Here is a 22818-nt window from a genome sequence, read left to right on the forward strand (position 1 = left end):
AAACCATCCCCAAAATAGCTGTCTTGCGCTTGCAGCTTCGCCCTCTTCACAAACGAGTGACCCACAATCCAGATCAACATCTCACGGGACGAGGGTCCCGCCACCGAACCTGGAATGAGAAACATATGTCAATCAACACTGTCCCCCCAATGCCAAAACGCGCGCACGCGCCGGGTCAGCTCCGCGCACGTAGCGTTGATAACAATCAGACGTCCACCTACCCAAGCGCATGATGGCCCCTCTCCCCTGTCCCTGACGGTGCGCCTCGGATGCCGCCCCAATTCGAAAAGAATGCGTGCCAAATTTTCGCCCATCCACTCCCAATCTCGCCAATGCCTTCCGCAACACTCCCAACAGCTGACGCCCCGTCGCCCCCTTCCCATTCGCGTGCCGAAACACCAGACCATTCGCATCCCCCACCGCCATCCATCTCCTGCCCCAAAGCACCGGGCACTCAACGCCCTCCCCCCTTTTCTCCATGGTCACCCAGGCCCCCACACTCCTCTGGTCCGTTTTGGACTTTCTTAACCACAATCGCACTTCCGACTGCGACACTCGGACCTCAGCCCAATCCACGCCCCGCTCAGCCTTGGAGCCCAAAAGCTCCGACACCCGAAAGGCCCCCGCAAACATCCACACCATTAGTGTCCCAAACAAGCATGCCTCCCTGTCATCCTTGCACACACGCGGCAGCATCAGCACCACTCTGCCTAACATTTCCACTGACACCGGCCGCCGCACTTCCCCCCCCCCCGCCCGCATTCACGCGCCCAACCTTCCAACATCCTGGACCCCAATTCACCTGCAGACGGGGCGTATCCCCACAGTAGCTTACCCATGAAACCGATCCCTGCCAGCTTACCCGCTATCGTCACTCTCGACAACCCCCTTCCAATCAGTTCCAGCAAATATTGCACCACCTCTTCCTGCCTGTCCCTGCCGGGCGGCCGCCACCGCGCCCCATTCGCTACAAACTCCCCCCAGGCTGCCACATACGCTGTTCTGGTTGACTCTGCCAAGGATCCTAGAACCAGCTGCAACATCCGGTGTTGCCTATGTCCCACATCTGCGCCGGCAGCGGAGTCGGGTCCCGTTCCGCGTCCTTGGCTAACCCACGGAATCTCCCCCACTGCGAACGAGATAGAGCGTCCGCAATGTCATTGTCAACTCCTGGGACATGTACCGCGCGAAAAGCAATATCATGCCGCAAACAGCCCAGCACAAACACCCGCAGCAGCTTCAGCACTTGTTCATCCCTGGCGGACTGGCGATTTACCACCTGCACCACTGCCATATTGTCCACATTGAACGTCACTCGCCGATGCGCCAGCACTTCTCCCCACAGCCAGATCGCCACAATCAAAGGGAAGAGCTCCAGAAACGCAATGCTCCTCCCGCCTCCCGACCACTCCGGGGGCCACCTCTCTGCGCACCACTTCCCGTTCCAGTAGAGCCCGAAACCGTCGCTACCCGCAGCGTCCGAGAAGATCTGCACATCCCACACCAAGTCCACGTCCCGCTGTAAGGGCACTCCGTTGAACTGGTGCAGGAAAAAACGCCACATCCGCAAATCCTCCCGCACCCCCGCCGACACGCGCACGCGATGATGTGGAGGCCTCCTCCCCGCCAAAGCCCGGCCGAGGCGCCTGCAAAACGTCCTACCGACCCGCACCACCCTGCACGCGAAGTTGAGGTGCCCCAGCAGCACTTGAACATCCAACACCGTCACCTTATTCCTGGCCACCATCATCTGCAGCAGCCCCAGCATCTGTTGCTTCTTGTCCGCCGGCAGCCGTGCCTCCATCCTTTGTGAGTCTATCTCAATGCCCAAGAAGGACAGCGCCGTGCCTGGCCCCACTGTCTTCTCCGGTGCCAACGGCACCCCCAGGTCCACCATGATCTCCTGAAACCTGTCCAGAGCTACCTGGCAGTTCGTGGAGTCCGGCGCCCCGACCAAGAAAAAGTCATCCAGGTAGTGCGTGACTCCTTGGTGACCCGTGCATTCCGTAAAGAACCACTGCAGGAACGTGCTGAAACATTCAAAGAGCGCGCAGGACATCGAGCAGCCCATCGGTAACGCCTTGTCCACATACCAGCGGCCGTGAAACTGGATCCCCAGTAGGCCCCAGTCGTCTGGGTGAACAGGCAGTAGCCGGAAAGCCGACTTGATGTCACATTTTGCCATCACTGCGCCTCTACCCTCCTTCACCACCAAAGACATTGCCGCCTCCACCGAGGAGTACACCACTGTGGCCTCGCTCTCGCTGATAAAATCATTAACAGACCCTCCGTCTGGCCACGACAAATGTTGTATGAGCCGGAACTGTCCTGCCTCTTTCTTGGGCACCACACCTATAGGGGACACTATCAAGTCCGTCATTGGCCAGTCCTCAAAAGGCCCCGCCATGCGCCCCTCTTGAACTTCCTTGTCTAGTTTAGCCTGTGGGTGCTCCCTCGCTGACCTCAAATTGTCCGCCCACCGACGCACCCGCGGACCCTCGTAACCCAGCCGAAAACCGTCTCGAAACCCGCTCCGTAGACGTTCCGCAGCCCCCGCGTCTGGGTAATTGCGTAGGGCCGCCGTCAACTTGTCCACTCTAACCGGCGTATGAGCCCTTCGGCCCAGGCCCCTTTCCACCCCTACCGCCCCCATACTGCTGCCCGCCCCCGGGTCGAGTTGCTCCCGCCGCCGTGTGTGCGCCTCCATACTGCTGCCCGGTCGGGCCCCAGCATCGCGTCGCCGGGTGCCCATACCTCCCGCACGCTGAGCATTCGTGTCGAAAACGGCAGTGCTCCCTGGCACATGCCCCTCTATTAAAATCCCAGCAGGGCCCCGCGGTCCCGGGCTGGCTCTTGGCTCCCGCCCCCACCCCTCCACGGGTGGGGCGCCCTTGAAAGGGCTGATATATGATCGGGAGCCCGCTGGCGGTGAAGATAGTTTTGCCCGATCCCGCCAGACCCATCGTGTGCTGCCACAAATCGGAATCCAGTTCGCCCCACTGTGCCTCCGTGTCCCACGCCATTCTCGCCCTAAACTCCTCGTCGTACTGCGCCCACGCATACCCCCCCCCAGTAATCTGAGCCTTCCTGATAACGTCCATGTACTTAAACAGGGACACCGACCTCTCTGGGAATTTCTCGCAATACACGCTCGCGAAAATCAGGAATGCCGCCGTCCAGTTTTCAATTGTAAGCGGCACCCTCGGGCGCTTCTGTAGTTCGTACTCCTCCTCTTTCGACCCTTCCTTCGACCGGACTTCCCTATGTAGAAGCTTTAACATTTCCACATACTCTCCCTTCCATATCTTTTCTTTAGTAACCGCCATCAAGTGCGCCCCTAGCGGCTTCGTGACCCCCATATACGGAAGTCGTTTAAACTTTAACTCCTTGCTGTCAGGTTTTTTCGCGCCCTCCCCTTCTGCCGGCGCGCCGCCCGCTGCTGCGCTGTCCGCTGCTGCGCTGCCCGCTGCCGCGCTGCCTGCTTTGCCCCCTACCTCCGGTTTCTCCACCTTCCCTTCCGGCAACCCCGTAGTGTCCCCGCCCGAACCCCCAAGCGCAGCCACATCCGTCCCCACACCCCAGTCCGCCACATACTTCGCCTTGCATAACCGATCACTCGCCCCCACCTCCCCTCCCCCCCCTACCCCCACCGACACCATCCGTGGCGTCATCCCGCTTTTACCTGCAAGCAACGTATCCCCTCGTCGTTCCTCGCCTCTCCAGTCCGCCGATCTACCTCTCGCCTGTGTCCGGGCCGCCGCAGCACCCAGGCCCCGTGACACCTGTAACAAAGAACCAACACCATTACCGGACCCCCGTCCGCCCGGCCCCTCTCTCACTTCACCTTCTTCTGCACTATCCTCTCCTTCCACCAACTCCACACCTCCCCATCTAAACTTCTGGCGCGCCACCGGCGGCGCCGACCTAAACCTGCCAGAGGCCCTCTCTTCGCCTCTGCCCCTGCTCAAAGTAAAATAGTCCTCCTTGGCGTTGCTCCAGGTATGCTGCTGTTCCCCAAGCCGCTTGGGCCCTGTGGGTGCTGGGACCGGCGAGCCCGCCTGGGGCCTTCTTGAGCCAGCCACGCCGCGATCCCGCGTGGTCTCCAGGCTCGCCGCCGGAGGCTCCGCCTTCCCTTCTCCTTGGCGTCGCTGGGCCGCCCCAAGCCGTGCCAAGTCTGGTTCCCCGCGCCGACTACCTGCCTGTAATAAAAAAGGTATTGCTGGTGTGCTGGTCCCCTGCCACTGCTCCGCCTCATCTGCCCAGCGCCACTTTCCCCAGCTCTCCCCTGCCCCCCCCTCCTCCTCGTCCTCGCTCCAACAGAGCCCCCCTACACCTGCCCCTGCGTCGCCCGCGGTTTCTTCCCCCGCCCGGTCCCCGCTGCCAACCCGCCCATAAACCACCCCTGCCTGCCTTGACGGACCTGCCTCCTCCACCACCGTCTCCCTCCCTTCCGCCGCCATGCGTGCCTCCCTGATCCCTTCCTCCCATGACGAAAACACATCCAGCCCCTCCCACTCCCTTTCACTTTCTTCTGACTCCAAAAGAATTGGGGACCCCCCCCCCTATGCCCTTGGTCACTCCCCAGCCCCCCCACCGCCGTCCTCACCTGGCCCCCCCCCCCTGCCTGCGGCCCCCGCCCCCCCCCTTTCCCTCCTCTCTTGGCCTCGCTCCTGCCCCTTTCCCCCGCCCCTTGCCGGGCCGGCGAGGGGCTCTCAGTGCGCCTCCTCATGGCCTGGACTTCCTCCACTCCTCCTGCCCGTCCTTGCCTTTCCCCCCTCCCCTCCCGCCCCGCCCCCGCTCCTTCATCCTTGTCCCCCGCCCCCCCCTCGCGCCTCTCGCTCTCTGCAGAGGGCCCGCTCCGCCTCACGCCCCCCCGCTGCCTCCACCCACGCCCGGGCGGCCGCGCGACTCAACGCGCGCCCCCTCGTCAGACACATCCCACCGCCCGCCCGCTTCCCCGCCCCCTACCGCCCCTTGGAAACGCGGCGAGGCGCCCCTGGCAACGCGCCTCGCACGCGACCCTCCGTCATCCGGGGCCGCGCTCCTGACATCGGCGCGGCCCCGAAGACTCACCTGTAATTTTTGGGATTTCCTTGGTGGCGAGCAGGCCAGAACGGCCGCCGCCACCCCGAACGACGCCTGCCGCACCGGCCGCGCCTCACGCGGCCCCACTAAGAGGTCCATCCGCCCTGCTTCACTCAGCAGGCGGATGGCCTCGAGCACACGAATATCTTCAGCTCCCGACATCCGAGCAACCACCTATAAATAACCGACACCGCTAACCTCTAAATTACCTCACACGACAAGCTACAGAGCTACACACCCAGCCACCAGGTTACAATACCTAAAATGGTGGCTGGGCGGAAGCGGGGACCCGATAAGAGCCGTTAATTGGGCTTAATTAGTAGGATTTGGGCTGCCTTTGGGCTCTCCCAGGCAGCCCATCCGGCGGCAAAATGGCCGCGCCCATGAAACCCCTTCCCCCTCCCAAACCTGCCCGGGGGGCAGACCTCGAGGCTCGGCTGCCCCCCAAATCCCCCTTGCTCCCATGATTCTAGACAAGGACACCAACTTAATGCTGGCCTCCAATTTCCAATTCCTTCCCATTTACAGACCAACTTAAAATTGGGAATTTTGCGTGTTTATGTACATAAACTTTCTTTTTTGATGTTCCTAACGGTCACGGACCCCCTAAGGTAGGCGTCTCGGATCCCAGGTTAAGAACCACCACTCTATTGTTCGCATCCTTTTACAATCCCACTCCTCCCACAAAAAACACGCACACATTTGGTACAGTGCAACCTTGGTTTGTAGCAGGGTCAGAGGTGTATACATTCTCTATAAACACACATACAGATCTGAAGGATTTCCGGCTAAAAGTTGAGCCATCACAGATTGTAGGCGGGGGTGGTGACGGTGTATGGAGCTTTGATCCCCGCTGAAGGCGTCAGGAAGACATATTTCTTCAGAATGTCAGAAATGTTTCCACCTCAAGGGCGCCCTGGCTTTTGTCGCACTGGACTGGTTTTGTCAAACAAGATCGGTCTTGTTTATTTCCCCCAACTCGGCTGCTCGAAGGAAGAGGGGAAAAAAGGGCGGAGAAATAACTCGCGGCAGAGTTACTAATGTCGGGAAAATCTAAGTACACAGGAGAGGGGAGAACATTTAATGAAAAGCAGGCCTTCTGACAAGGAAAGGCATGAAGATAGCAGCGACCGCTTCTAGGAAGTAACATAATTAATTCTGGAGAAACCACCCAAGTCCCTCCTACACTCACATTCGGGAGTTTCACATGGTTAATGAATTTACAAGTGGGCTTTACTGGAAATACAGACATAAGTCACACACCTATTTGCGCACCCAAGCAAAAAGGAAGTATGCATATATCAGCGTTCGCAACAGGCAGGACTGTAAGTGGAATGAAAAAACTGCGGGTATCATAAAGGGGCGTGGCCAATGTAAATAAGGGTGGGGCTTAAAACACGTGAGCGAAACATTTGTGCTTAGCATAGTGTAATGCCTGACTTGCATTTTACTGTTTGTCATTGCATCCCGATATGATACAACAAGTAACATTAAACCTACAACAAGTCAGGACTATTGGCTTTGTCAATGGTGGTTAGTTGCAATAAGATACATAAGCAGCAACTATGGCTTGTAGATCATATTGAAAATGCTTCCACAACGAGAGTTTCAAAAAGAGAAGGCAAATCCAGAGAGAAAATGACTCTTTAAAGGATTTCCCTTTCTCGTTAACGCTCACCTGGCATTACGTCATGCCATCACTTCTCCACTAGTGAGAAGTTAGCAGTGTGAGCACGCGCACATCAAAGTGCCTGCTGTCCCAAAAAAACGGACCGCCTGTGCCAAGGCACAAAACAGAGCCAGATAGAGACCAGTTTCGAGGCCTCCTTAAACAAAAAAAACTGCCGGTGCTCAGCACCGGTGAGACCCGGCCTACTTAAAGGCCTGGCAACAGGGCTTACTCAGAATTAGTGCCAATGGCGGGCATAAGCACACAATTTTGAGGATACGGACTTATTTATTAGCATCAGACTTTGACCTAAAACCAGTGGTGGTTCATGTAAATTAAATTTAGCCCTGGATTCCATAAATAGGTGGTCAGGATGCGGAGCCACAGGGGGGCGGAGTCAAAGTACACATTTTTTAAAATATTTTTTTACAATCTTTGCCCCCACAAATTAGCAACACGGACCAATGTAGAAGTAAATCTGTTTTTGCACACTTCATTGGTCGCAAGCAGGTAGCATTTTAAAATGTCTTATGAGGTTAAAGCACTGCTTTACAGAACTTTGCTTGCTAACTCATTTTCACAGTATAATAATAGTAAGATAACTGTTTGTTAATGCCCTTCCTGGAGAGATGTGTGTGCAGTCTGGTCACACGTTTGAGTCATAAAATATCAGCGGGTTAATGTGCCTCCTGCAAAGCGCAACATGTAACATCACATGCATGTCACGGAGTTATACTTTATGTAGATAGCAGAGTGGGTTACCTCTTTTGCTGCAGATATCTAGTGGAGAAGTATGGCTCACTGGTTAGAGGGGGCAGACCCTGAAGCAGAGGTCAGACCCGGGACCAGGGTTCAATTCCCGACGCGGCAGGGTCTTGAGCCCAAATGTCCACAGACTCGATAATTCTAGCTTTGGTGCCTACTTGACACGGGTTCACACTCTGCAACTCTGGGCATTAGCTTGCTTAATCTCCACTATGGCCCCCCCCCACGGTCGGATGCCTGGCTTTCATCTTGGGGATGCCCAGTACGGGTTATCTCACAGGGAAAAAAGCCAGGATGGGTTCCCAAAGCAAGCGCTGAGATGCCTCACGGTGATTCGAGCGCTATAAAAGAAGACATAACATAAGATAACACATAACATATCTTTGCTTTACCCAATGGCCCGAATTCCAGATCAGGTTTAATAATAGCGGCCTGATTTGGGATCCACCTGGATCAGTACTATTTCCTGCAGTATCAGAGAATCAAACAGGCAGAAAAGGAGACTGAGAAATATCTTAAAACAGCAAAAAGGAGACAAAGAATGCAAGAAAGAGAACCTACAAGTGTGAGACAAAGAGACTGGAAATTCAAGCTGGTGGAAGCAAGGTACATGAGGTGGGGTTCAAAACTATCCACCCTTGTAACTTGGCAATCCCCTGGTGCTCAGCAGTAACCAAGTTGATTCCCAAGAAAAAATGTGGGTCTCTACACTCAGTTTTATTTTAATTTAAGCATTAATTTAGGATACATAACCTCACCCCTAAGTCAGAGTATGACGTCATTGTAGGTGATCGTAAATCTCACATGGCTGGATATTGGTAACTTTAGGGCATGGCCATTTGAAAGGGTGGTAAACACCCACCATTTAATGGGATTTGTGGAGGTCCATATTACTTGTTTTGGCAGCTTCCCTTGCTGACAACGGTTGCAGGTTTTACTGTAGCTAAAGACAGACCTGGAAAGGGATGGGAAAAGCTTCAGTACTGACAAACGTTTAGGATAAGCTGCTACATGAGAAACATATTTTCCTTGTGGAGAGCAAAAAGCACTCCAAAAGCCAATAGGTCTCGTCCTTTCAACCTCTTGGCTTTGCCAGTGTGTTCTGCTGTTGTGCAACATCAGAAAACAAAAATGTATTTATTTATTTTGAGTGTTTAATAAAGAGCACACATGATGTAGGGGGTATCAGAGCGCTTTACATAGGGTTGATTGAAACCAGATGAAAGGTATAGACAGATACATCAAAAGTAAAGAGCTGCAATGGGCTGTTGCCATAGATATCACAATTATACAACCGTCAGTTGATTAATATTCCATTAGCCTTCATTGTTCTAGCAACTTCGTGGTGGGTATTTGCTGCTGCTCCGAAACTATTCAGATCCACGTACCCAGAGGAGCAGAGTGTTTAAGGGTTCTCCTGCAAAGGACATGCTCCTGACCAATCTAGAAGTTGCTGACCTTGAGACCCCCCCCCCCCCCCCCCCCACCTGGTGCCCTGTCTCCCCCAACGTCTATGCCAGGAATCTATTCGTTAGGATCTTTTTTTAAATTATTTTTGCTGATCACATGCAGCACTGGCACACCATTTTTTCCCAAAAAGTAGAAAAATAGAGGGCGTATATGCAAACATGCATGTCTTGATGCTTTGATGATCTAGTGCGCATGCGTATGTGAGAGCATGAAGCAGTTTCTACTTTTTTACATTTTTACTTACCATTACAAGAAAGCTGCTGGCACTTGGAGCAGTATGCAAAAATAAAAACGGAATTTACATAGGTGCGAAAACATGCATAAAGAATGGAGTGGCTTGGGAACCAAACTGCAGCTGCAGGGTCCCTTAAAAATGTATACGTTACATAAAAAAATGCTTCTGTAGGAAAAGCAATGAGAGGGGTGGGGTGCAAATGAAAACTAAAAACACTTGCCCTCCGAAATATTGACTTTTCAATGTGGCATATTTTGCACACATCCATACAAAGCTCATACAATTAATCGAACTTGAACTGGTTAACCTATTTTTTATCCTGCAACTCTGGCATGTATTCGTGTCAGATAAACATTCAAAAGAAATGTACGTGACATTAATCTAAAGAGAGCTTGTTTACATAGTGGTTACACTGAAAACTTAACATGAATTTGCCTCTCCTGGAAAAACATTCAACAGCTCATAACTATCAAGAACACACATCTTCTACTGGTAGAGACTCCTAATCTCGACAGCACTTAAATCAACACTCACTATATAAATATTTGATCTCGGAAAAAAAAAAAAAAAAAAAAAAAAAAAAAAGCACGCATATCTACACCTCTACTTTCAAATTCCTTACTAGTGTTCAAGGACGAGCAATACATACTAAGTGCGCCTACAGGACTGCTTGAAAGTTAGACTCTGGGCCATCTGAGCAGCATTGCATATCTACACCTCTACTTTCAAATTCCTTACTAGTGTTCAAGGACGAGCAATACATACTAAGTGCGCCTACAGGACTGCTTGAAAGTTAGACTCTGGGCCATCTGAGCAGCATTGCATATCTACACCTCTACTTTCAAATTCCTTACTAGTGTTCAAGGACGAGCAATACATACTAAGTGCGCCTACAGGACTGCTTGAAAGTTAGACTCTGGGCCATCTGAGCAGCATTTTCATCCATAACACTGTTTTGTGGTCATTGCGGGTCCTGAACCCATGATCTGTTGCCAAACTGTCTCCCGAATTCATCCAGCAATGGAAGAAAACAAGATCAGCAGCTGAATGAAATGAAAAGTTAACACAGACCTAGTCAAGGATGGTTTCATGAGGTGGACATGCGAGAGGCAACATCAGCGCGGTCTACTGAGTGATCATCTCAAGGCGACTAAAGAAACTGCTCAGGCACAATCCTCCCAAAAACACCGGTCTTCAGCAGCTATGCAAAACCTGATGCAGCTTCCAAAACCCAACACTCCTTATTCAAAGTTTAGCATTTGACATTACAGTTAAGGAGGCTATTTACACGGGTAAAATTAAACATAGGCCTCCATTTATAAAGATACAATTAAGATCAGAGATGTTCCAAGAAGGTCCACAAAGGTTGGCTCCATGCCACACTTTCTGGATAACCATGTAATGATTTCTACTCTGCTTAATTATATATACATTTATATTATGTGGATATCCGGGAAGTCTGCCAAGTACGCTGTCCTTCTGGAGTTACGAAGGACACCACTGATTTAAATTACCGTCATCAAAGCAAGAATCATTCTAGAATAACAACCAGGGGAATACATGCAGAATACGCGTTGGTGATGGATGCCAATAGTGCCCATCTGGAAAATTTCACCATTTTATGTGGCTGCAATCAACAAAAGGACTACAGCCATCCTGGCTGCAAAATACAATGGTGCTTGCATGCTGGCAGTTCAGTGAGTGGACGCTTCAGAGGCCAGTAGAGTCTTTCGCGCTTGATCTTTTCATACGGACCTCAATTTAATGTTCAACTCCACTTCCCACTTAAAATGCCACACTTTAGGGTAGATGTAGTGCTGCAAAACCTTGCTTGGGAATATTTTAAGAGGATCAGCTATATATTAATTTAAAACCCCCCGCCCCCCGTTCTAATGACCTCCCGAAACGGACATGGCATGGCGGCTGTTCAGCATTTATGTTCTGATGAAGTACTCCTGCATCATCAGGGCAACCCTGTCATTACAGTGTCGATGTCCAAATATGGCGAACAGACCTTCGCTGTAAGGCGGGCCGTCTACTGAGCTCTACATGAGTTCCTCGGTCTTCTCAATATGAACTTTATCATCTCATTGTACAGCCTTTATCAAATACCCAAACATAATGGTCCGTTATTAAAAAGACTATGCAAAAGGTGTTTCGACAAAAAAAATATATTTGACAGCTTGCACCTTTGGCTCTTACTACATTGTGGTGCGATATTAAAGTGGCATATAACATAATTAAACAGAGACGGTCAATATATTATATCAAGCCACAATATCAATGTGCATATGCTAAAAGGATGTTATTCTGCCTTATGGTGCCTGTAATAATTACTGAAGTTATTACTTTTCATTTCAATGGTAATGTGGTCCCAGTTTTGACACCATGTCGTGCATTTCCCACAATGTTCTCATCCAAAGAACTTCATCAGAATTTTTTTTTCAAAAAATGAAAAGCTCTCCTATTTCACTGATGGAGTTTCCAGTTGCGATGTAAAGTTTGTTTTTGTAATCACACAGTACAAATTGCCAGTAATGAATTCACTCAGTCCTTTGATTGCATCTACACCAATTTGCATAAATTAAAATAGGCGAACAGAAATTACATAAATCAACTAGGGAGCATCTGAAACGAACGAGATCACAACCAAATATTTAATAATGCTTCGGCAGATAAAACCTGGATTCATGCATACCCTACAGAACAACGTGGAGAAAAAAGCTATATGTAAACGTACCCATTCACGCAACGTATTTTGGAAAATAAATGTATTTTTGGGTGATTTCCATAGCATCCCACATGACTGGATGGGCTAAGGGCTTCGGGACCACAGGAAAGGGGATGATTTGGATAGGACAAAATTCAAGAAGTGATGGTGGAAGGTAAAATGGAAGTGAATATGAGAACAGAAGGATGCGGGAGCACACGTGATGTAAGAGAAGAGGGTCAGGTTGGTAGGACTGGAATAAATTATTTGAAAAGCAGATTGAGGTGGAAGTACAAACAAGGCAGGGCAGCAAGAGGAGGAAACAGTGTGGTAAATGAGTGTACATACAGGGGTGTGGAAGAGCAGGAGCATGGAACACAAGAACCACGAAGAGTCTCTGCAAGGGTCAAAGGTCACAACGAACATTTCACCAACATTACACATGAGCCAGGATACCCGTAGGGTGGCAGTTTCGCGCTATATAAGCATCTCTTCACTTTACTTCACATGACTAGGTCAACCCAAGTTTTATAAGTTAGAAACCATCGAACATACAAATTGAAGCGGTCAAGGCCCATCAATGTAAATCAATTACAGCTGCATCAGTGCTCCACTACTTGGAAAAAACGGTATCACTGCATTACTTTAACTCAAATGTATTGTTGTCGCAAAATGAACAAGCACTCACCAAAAATCTCCCCATTTTTGGCGTATTCCGTCACGAGGTACAGCATGTTTTTAGTCTCCATCACCTGTTGGGGCAGAAAGAGAATTTTACTTGCAAGAAGTCTAGCTTCAAATGTTTCACAATTGCTAAGGATAACCGGTCTTGGGAGAGGAAGAGGGGGAGGTGGAGACACGGAACAGGAAGCAGAAGAAGAGGAAAGAGGAGCAGACGAAAGGATGAGTTCAGAGAAAAAAAGCCTAAGAAAAACCTAATAATGCTTATGATAGCCACAATATTAACAGCAATAACTGGGGAAAAACACCAACAACAATGGTCATACTAATTAAGAGTACTTTGACCATGTACTCAGTAGAGATCACTAATGGAATTTTTCTGTGGCTCTTTTGTAACCCAAATCCATGAGCTGGTTTTACCGACCTCGGAAGAATTAAAGGCGGGGTCACTCCCCCCTGTTGGGTTTTTAACCTCCGCACAGCAGCGTCCATAGAGACTTTGCAGAGAGTGCAGCAGTAGACTGTCAGCACTCTCAGATGTTTGTTATCAATTTGGACTTTTAACACAGAATTTTGTTTCTGGCTCACCATCTTAGGCTGCAGCAGTAAAACTAGGATTCAGTTTAGCCCCACACTTCACTGGCCGTCAGATGAGTGATATAAAATATATATTGGCCCATAGAAATGTTGGTAGCCACACCTTTAGACTGCCTGAGAAAAACAAAATGGCGATTTTGGTGTCTATGAAAACTCTGACGATCAGATGACACACTGCCTAAAGTACAAGAGCGGGTTTATTCATTTCATTGAAGTCTCTCTGCAAACAATACTAGAACAGGGCATGTTAGTTAAAGTAGACATGTTAAGGGCTACACTTGTCCAATTGAAACATTATTAACTCCCTCTTCACCCCCTCTTTTGCAGGCTGATCGGCAAGTCCATTCTCCACTGAGCTGAGAGAGTCAGGAAGTTGGCATGATCCGCCATGAAGACAATCTAAAACAGTCCTGAGCACAACTCACAAAAGGGTGCACCTTCAACCCATCAGCTATGCCAACCATCCCTGGGTTTGTTCATGCTCCTCCTCAAGGAGCAGAGCCAGCGCCGGAACTTAAGAATTTAGGGGGAAGTCTCCTGCGAATACTGCACCACACAGCCGACTGCCTATCCCAAACCAGTGCTGCAGCCTGTGAAGGACTGCAAACAGCACTCAAATCAAAACTAATGCGCCTCTCCCGTCAAGCCGATCCATGCCCACCGAGGCCTGCCGTTCTCCGCCAAACCTCTTCAATGAGACCCACGGATAGGACGCAGTGACCAAAGTCTTGGACCTGTCACAGTTAACTCCCTGGAGCATCTCTCCCTTTGATTATCACTGTTGCAGGATGGCTGCAAAGGAGATTCAACCCCACCCCTTGATCCAACAGCACAATTGTATTCATCCCTGGAATGGGCCTATTGTATGCTGAGGCCTTTGATCTGTCAAGTAGAGCAGCAGAGCAATTAACTCAGTCAGTTCAAGGCATGAATCCGACAGAGCTGGGTCAGAGAATTTTAATTTCATAAAGTATATTAAGGGAACCACGTCAAAAACGACCACATCTGGATTTAATATATAGCACACAAAGGAAAATATTTAATATTATAACGTTAAACCAAGGAGGAGTGGTACAATCCTGCGTCCTCTCCTATTAGTTTCTATCTATTCAGAATGTGCTCCATCTGCTGTGGTCCCACCTGTATGCTGATGCCAAACTGAGTCGGAAAACATTATTAGTCCCTCAACGAGTGCATGTGGACTCGTCACCTGCAACCTGCTCAAAACCCCCTACCCTTCATGTCCAGAGCAACGGACCTTATTTTATAAAGTGGGCATTACAGGTTACAGCGCACACCTTACCACACGACAGTACACTGGGTAAGAGGAAAGAGTCCATTTGCAAGCTTTCCACAGAAAGAACCTATCCAACCACAGAGACCACTTTGAAAATCTTCATAATCCGATAAGCAGCACCATCTTTGACAGCCGCATTACACCTTATTATTAGTATAGAGCAGGGATCTGCAGCCTTTTCTGTAATAAGATCTACTTATGTTCAATGAAAATCAACCTGAGCTACTGATATTATCTGATGTCACAATTGCAACTCTAGCAAGATTACTTTATGGCCACCGTATTAAAGATTATCAGCAGTGATCACCTCAGTACATCAGGAATGTTTGTCAGCAGTAATTTAAAAAAAAAAGGCTTTGTCAATGTGGAATGCCTCTATGTGGGTAACTATTTTTCTCCGAACACTAGTTGATGAAATCTGAAAATGGACACATTTTCATCTTGATTACACACTTTACGAATTTAGTATAAATATAAGAAATAATACTATTAGAAACACTTCTAATGCAGTAGGCTATGCAGCACATAGGAGAACTACTTACAGATAGCTGGACAGCAACCAAAAGCATACGGGCTACTAGATGGAGAAGCCTGGTACAAAGATTGGTTTCACATAAGCAGCAAAGACAATTTATTCTAGTTTCTTACCAAATAGGACAACCAAAATGAGCAACACTCATTTTTTGAATGCAGAAAGAAAACAAATGGACCAGGGTTTAAACATGTGACATGAAGGCTACACAGCACATACAGAGGTGTTTGCACATACAAAGAACCATGCTAAACTCAGTAATTTCACAATCAACAATAAGTGAATCATCAAAAAGAAAAAAATATACTCCCATCTATGCTTATTTCACTGGGATTTTCCATGGAATGACTAACGATTGTAGGGCAACTTAAAAAAATTGCACCATCATTTCCTTAGGAAATCTTTGGCCAAGTTTATCTGAATTTTACTCCTTTGGAAAACACATTGCACTGTAACACTTTGAATGGTAGCCACAGAGGAAACCTAACATTCAACACAACACAAGATATTGGACATTCTATGTCCACGAACAACTGCACAGAAGATCCTCCGTGCAAAGAATAGCAAGGGAGTAAGTCATCTGCAGATGTGATCAATATATAACATTAAATAATACATTATTATATAATTAACATATCCATTCTTAAAATGTGCCTACGATGTAGCAGTTCCTTAATGGTGCCCACAAATGAAGTGAAATTAACTACATTATGTGTGTGCTCACAAATAGACACAAACATTTTTATTTTACCAAAACGACCAACACCCAAGTCCAGGTTATTCTCCGACAGGCTCCTTTAGTTTATTCCCTTGCTTACTTCAACTATGATACAATTCTAACTCTAACAAGCTATTTGTATAATGTAGCACTCTTAATATTGACGAAGTCTAATATTGTTATTTCTTTTACATTATTATAATTTCAAATGCTATTTCATTGGATAGGTTACAGTTTATATTACTTTACATGGTAATTGTATACATTTAGTATCTGTTGCTCATAATACATGTGCTGCTGATATTTTATGTTTATCTTTTTTGTAATTAGTATTCTAATGATACATCTAATTAACATTTATGAACACATTTATTATAATTATACCAATTGTGCTATTAATAATGCTGTTGCCTATTTCCTTTGAGGACAGTCCCACAGTAAGTCTGCTATCGAATGTCTAAAATAAACGGATATAACAAGACATAGTGTTAGGCATAACATGGAGATGTAAAGGAGGAAAGACAATGGAAACGAGAACACAGCAGCCCGATCAACACAAAGCACCATGTGACCCTGTTCTGTTGTATTTATAACAAAATCCACAGAAATGCTTTCAGTGGGGATTGGATAATAGAGGAAAGGGAACCAGGCCAAAGGACTCAGGTGGTTTTAGAGACACAAAAATGTCTCCTACAATCTCCAAGCTATGCAAAGAGCGAAGTGAGTAAAGAGTAAAGAGTAAGACAAGCAAAGGAAAACAACTAGGTAGAGTAACATATGTGAGAGGTGGAAAGAGATTGTGACCAAGGGAGAAAAGGCATTATTGAAAAAGATCTTCAACAAAGGTAAAGCGCCTATGCGGTTTGTGGACCAGAGAAATGTGCAGTAACATATCCAATTATTGTGATGGGGTCACTGGAATGTCGCATATGGACGGCAAGTCGGCATGGTGCATTGCCCCTATTAGCTTGTGGAAGGAAGGCCAACAAAAGTCTCCACTGGTGATGTCCTCGTCCTGCTTCTGGTCTGCCAAAAGCTATAAGCTGACCACATTCCGACACTGGGTATGCGTGGAGTGAAGCAAAGGCTAGAGAGAGGCAGCTGTGCAGGTGGTGTGACTACCATCCTAAGGCCTGTAAGTTCCCTTTAAATCCTTCTCAGTAGTTCAGAAGGTGATCTATTCAGCTTCTCAGACTTCTTCTCAGAGTGGGTCTGTAAGATTGCTCCACTCTTGCACTCAGCGTATCCCTCAAACCAACAAGATTGTATTTGAGATCCAACTTCAGACTTGCAGAAGCAAAGATCTGGTATGAGTTGCCTCTACAGCAAAGGTTGACTTCAAGGTGTTGTCGTAGCGAAAGCAGTTGAAAACCAAATCATTCCAGGTAGGTTCAAACATCTGCCCCTGCTCCAACTCTTTTCAACATATTAAAGTGCCAAGAAAATTCAGCATATGTGCCCTTTACAAGTAGCTGATTGACAATGACCTCTCAAGGTAGCTGTGATTACTTTATTTAGCCAGCTGCCTGGTCTGGAACTTTCAGGGGCACACAAATGATATTGTAATGCTATTAAAGCTTAGATAACATGATAAACCTACCTTAACTACCTCCAAACTATTTGTCCACATATCCCACCACATATAGTATTCTATTTTCCTATAATGTCACTATGTCTCAGTGGCGGTTTTCTTATTAGGGCGGCAGGGCTCCGCCCTGCTTAAATTTCTGCTTCTTAGTGTTTCCTTTTTATTTCGAAGAATTTCGAGTCCATTACACCTGCTGCGACCCTCGCTCTGCGCAATGATCAGGCAAAACCAGGCACATGTGGTGTTAGAGCGCATGTGCCGGGCGTCGCAGGATTTTAAGAGCTGGCCTTATTTCAGCCCCGTCCCGGTGGCTTCCAACAATCGAAGTCGCTGCCCTCTGATGACGTAATGCAGCCTCGCTGATTGCAAGCAGCCTGGGCGCTTTAAGCAGAAGCCCTGGGTTTCAAAGTCTGCTTGTCAATCAGCGAGGGTGCACTACGTACGTCACTGCACCCTACCCATTTTCTATCACGACGTCAGCATGGGGTGGGAGCAAGACTCCATGGCCCCACCCCCTGGGAAGAGCTGGGAAAGGCCTGTGGTGCTCAGGACACGAGGCTGTCTGAGGCGACCTGATCTGCTGCTGCACTCGTGCTCTTCTAAAAAGCAAGCAGCAAAGTTGCTCGGACCAGAGAGGCTGGCAGTTAGTATCCCAGGCAAGTGCGGGTGGGGGCTTAGAGAGGGTTTTCATGGGATGTATGATTTAGGTTCTAAGAAAAGCGGGCCTTGAAATGTGTCCTTACCAGGCCTATATTTATTTATAATATCCAAAGGGGACCAACCAATTATATCACGCCAGGTTTTGTTGCTCGGCAGGCAGTGTGTGAATCATCAGTTCTTTGACTGAACGTTATTTCTTGAAGTCTGTTAATTGTAAAACGTCACATTGTGCTCATTTGGGTAATAAAAGGTCACGGGCTACTCATCATGGGGAATATGGAAATGTAACGTAAAAGTAAAACTGACAGTATTCTGTAAATAATTGTGCATCTTTCATTAAAAGGCATAAGCATCTGATGGTTTATTAAACGTTTGCAGTGAGTACCTTGCTCCTAGATGAGCAAAGACAGAAGCCCGTCATAAATCAGCAGCTTGTGATGATGGGGCAGGTTTTAAGGAACTTGATTAGTATTGTGGATGGTTTGTGAGGATTATTTCCTTATCCGGGGGTCTAGATTGAGGGGTGTAGTTAGAAGATAGAAACATTTCATTGTTTGGTGGTGGTGATCTTCATTTCCTGCGATTTCACTTTAGATGATGTTTTTTTCTGTAAAGATAAGACACATCTAGCACGTAAAAAAAGGACTTAATACACCTTTCTGAATTCAACACACTTGGTAACTGCATCACTGTGAAAAATGTATTTAGTGTCATTCAACTACAGCAAATGTATGAGTATACATTTAAGTTGGGGGAAGAATTGCCTTTTTCTTAAGTGAATCCCACCAATTCATTAACATGTAGTGGTTTCGCTGCAGTCTTCAACAGTTTATTAATTTACAAACTGTTGAAGACTGCAGCAAAACCACTACAGATGATGCCATCAAGCTGTCTTTTCAGTTTTCCACTGTTCTCTTCATAGATCACTGAGCTGAATGTCTGAGCTCTAGATTTTAGTAATACAAATAAATCTGCAAGTCCTTTTTCTATGAATAGACCTTTGGTTGCTATCATTTAAAATGATTCACTGTTCACTGGTTTCTTCTCTTTGCTAAACCTCATCTTGACTTGGGGTTCACTGTTTCTCCCAACTTAACTACAATGTACATTTCAAAGAATCAAAACTAAAGGTTTCATCTTCCTAATGTGAGGTAAACGCAAGCCTAATGCCAGCAGGGCTGTACAGAAGGGCCTTGCTACTCACTTTTAGGCATGCTTTGTAGCTTGAGATCACATACTAGTTTGCACACTTTATGGTAAATATTGACAGACCTCATTCACTTACTTATTAATAGTACTTAATTTAAGCCAGTGGTTGTAGGTGGGGCCCGCCATTCAGTAGCACCAGTCGCTAGGTTCTGAGCAAAACGTTGTGCCTGCCACTTATTCTTTTACAAATTAATCACTGCTAGTTAGCCAAAAGTTTAGCACAAGACATTCATAGAGTAGGTGTGTTGATACGAAAAATACTCATTCTGAGGTGCTGTGTGTTTGACCATTTTGTGTTCACACCCTAAACATAGTCTCTTTGCCAGAAACTATTTTTTAAAGGTGCTTAATAAGATCTTTTTTAATTGAAGCAAACCCTTGGATGATATTCTAATAGTATATCTGCTAAGCTTTGATGACACAAGAATTACTCTTTGTCACAGTGAACAATGGAGGTTGGTAGATGATGTTGCTTCTGTTTGTGCAGGGCTGATGCTGTAGACCATATGAACCCCAAAGAGGAGGAAGTTGGATCATATTAATTATATGAGCTCCAGTGGCGGTTTCTCCCCACGGGCGTCGGGGCTCCGCCCCGGTTCCAAAATGCATCTCAGTCATATTTATTTCATTTGTGACGAGTTGGGAAACGGGTGTGGTAGGGGGGAAGCCGAGGATGTGAGTCTGCGCAGACTTGACCTCAGGCTCAGACTGTTTCCCGCGTGTCTGTCTGCACTGGTGAAAGTTTCTGGAAGGCGCTGCGTCACACAGGACATGGACTCCATCACTGGCTGCAGAGACGACCCTCTCCAACTCGAGTGCCCCCAGAGGAGACAGTCCATCATCTTTATTGCCAGTTGCTGCTTGCTGGCCTTTGCGCCATGACTGACTCGAGTCGACTGCAGGAGGTTAGTAGGACAGGATTCGTAATTCCAATTTTGTATGTTATTATTGGTGGCTTGGCTGCCTTATTTATTATTGGTGTTGGCTGCCTTGGTTGTCTTTGTTTTTTTTGGTTATTGGTGTTGTAGTCGACTTGTGTACAATACTGGCTTGGCTGCCTTGTGATTAAGGGCATGTGTCTGTAATTATGCCACCCCGGGTGTGAGACAGTGGACATTGCTCGTCCGCGATGTGGCCTCCCCCACGGACAGGTTTCCCAAATTGTTTTCCTCCATTGGGAATCTGTATATTGCTTCAGACTGGATTGGTAGAAAATCCTTTCATGAGAATAAACGTTTAATAGCTTGCAGATCTTTAGTTCTTTCACATGCTCTCACTCAGCTCCTGGCCAGGCACAGTACCGAAATTAGGCATAATTAAAAACCCACCATCCACCTGCAGTATTATGTTGCACTTTCTGCTCTGCAAGTCGGCAGGCTCAGGAATCATATTTTATGTGCGCACTCACTCAGCTCCTGGACAGGCACCTGCTCAATGTGGCCTGGGTTTTACCGAAATCGGGCCTAAAATTAAGGCCTAAAACCCCACCATCCACGTGCAGCATTATGTTTTTTTCTTGGCAGGCTCACAAATCATATTTTATGTACGCAGGTGAAGCAAGATGACACTGGCAGGCCATTCAAATGTTTATTTTGGATAATGCATTCTCAGAAGGGAGACGGGGTACTCTATCTGCTTGGGTTGTGGGTTGAGAACCAAATCTTGCCTTTAAAATTTACTGGGGCCAACATAATTAGACTTTTCTTAAATTGACCCATAGCAACATCATTCGACTTTGCTTGTAAAGTCTAGCATTTAAATACAGTTTAAGACCAACTCACGCAGTGCTATTTGACAGCCGCCTGCCAGCATAAAGGTGCCTGTGTTTGTGTCTACATTGATTGAATATAAAAGAATAAAGGGGGTTTCGAATGCCGTGGCAATTGGCAGCATGTTTCCGTTTTGGCGCCTGGTGGAGTGGAGGCCTGCCACAGGGGGAAGTGGGCCTCTGCTCCCCGAAGCTCTCATTGTCCTCAGCCACCCCCTGCCAGGCCTCCATGCTGGGTCGTTGGCTGCCAGGGGCACAGTGATGTGTGCAGCATGAATGGGTGGGAGGGAAGAGAGCCTGCATAGGTTAATGTGTAATTAAACGATTGGCCTCCCACTGAGGCCTGACTCTCTTGCACCAGTTGTTGCTCCCCCATCCCTGTCCCCCTGTCTAGAGGGTATTTACTTAGGAGGTAGCTGGGCTGCTCCAGATAAGACTGCCCCCCTATGGCCCCCGCCCTGACCTCATAGGTTTAACCCTTTAATACCTAAAATGGAAGAATACACAAGTCTAGCAATTTAAAAATGGCATGAACCTTTATTTGCTTCTTTTTTATTTTTTACATGTAAATAGCAATTTTTTGCTTGATATCATCACTGCAATTACTTACATTTTCAGCCATGTGCTTGGGTTTGCTCAACTGACATCAAAAGCAAGGCACTAGGTCAGTTTTATCTAATTGTGCAGCACAGTTTTTTCACCTGTGTACGTTTGTAAATTCATCATTTAAAATATGCCGGAGTGATAGCATGAGAAACAGAGTGAGTCCGATACACTGAGGGATAGATAATTCATATGAGAAATAGGAGATGCGAAAAAGAAGTAGAGATGCAGGAAAGAGAGAAGGAAGAGTTTGAGAAAAGTTATGGCCTCAGATTCAGGAGGAAGAGGTTTCTGATAAGGATTAATGAGAGAAAGTTGGATTTATGAGAGGGTGTCTGTAGGCAAAGTTTTGTGAGTTGCTGATGTGAAACAGTCAGTGTGAGTGTGTGTGAGAAAGACAGCAAGTTGATAAGAGAAGATGTGGTTACAGTTGAACCTTCGAAGGGGGTGAAAAGCAGTAAAAAAATATGTGGAAAATTAATTTTAAGAAAGTTTTGAGAAAAGTCTGAAGGTGACGATAGTGAGGAAGGGAGTCAGTAAATGTGTATGCCGTTAAGTGGAGGAAGGAAAATAGAGGATGTCAAAGGAAATCGTAAGACTCCCTTTTATGTGCCAACTGGAAGACAATTCATTCTGGGGCTTCTGGGACAGAGGCTGGAAGGCAGGGAAATGAGGGAATTTTCTTACAGGGGCTGAATAGGAGATCTGGAAATAGGGCAACTTCCTCACACTGTCCAATTAAGCTTTAGGGAAATCTGTAGACTCCGAGGGATGTGGACTAGGAAACAGGGAAATCAGGAGACTTCTTGACAGATGGCAATAAAGAAATCAGAAATCTTCCCGACAGCTGGGCTGTAGGGAAACCAGGTGACTCCCCAACAAATGCTGAATGTCCAAATTTGTCGGATTTGTAATGCGCATAGCTGCCCCAGCGACGAGGAGTCCCAGCGCAACCACAGACTCCTCAGTGAGAACCAGAGAAAGCTAAAGATTACACAGGGAGAAGCCAGGTCTGTATTGCCTCTTCGAAAGGCAAGGTGGTTCTGAATGGCTCGGATGGACACAGGGAGCGAATTCCAGAGTTGCGCAGGACCGACGTGGTCACGAATTGCGTATATGTCTGTGGTTTAGTGTTATAGATACATGCCACAGCATTGGTGTTTTCATTTAAGCTGACCCGGTTTGCTTCAGTTGTTAACATACGAGACACATGTGCCTAGCTGATGCCTGC

The 22818-nt window shown here is 47.4% G+C and overlaps 1 protein-coding gene across 1 annotated transcript in view; it reads right to left on the reverse strand.

Moving 5' to 3' along the window:
* SIK2 (salt inducible kinase 2) overlaps window positions 1–22818 on the reverse strand; it is a 313110-nt gene that overhangs the window by 246625 nt on the left and 43667 nt on the right. Inside the window, exon 3 of the mRNA XM_086954303.1 lies at window positions 12623–12686. Within this exon, the coding sequence (XP_086810429.1) occupies window positions 12623–12686 (64 nt within the window). The remainder of the gene's footprint in view (window positions 1–12622; window positions 12687–22818) is intronic.

This window comes from Lissotriton vulgaris, chromosome 2_1, assembly GCF_964263255.1.
Source record: "Lissotriton vulgaris chromosome 2_1, aLisVul1.2, whole genome shotgun sequence".
Lineage (NCBI taxonomy): Eukaryota > Metazoa > Chordata > Amphibia > Caudata > Salamandridae > Lissotriton > Lissotriton vulgaris.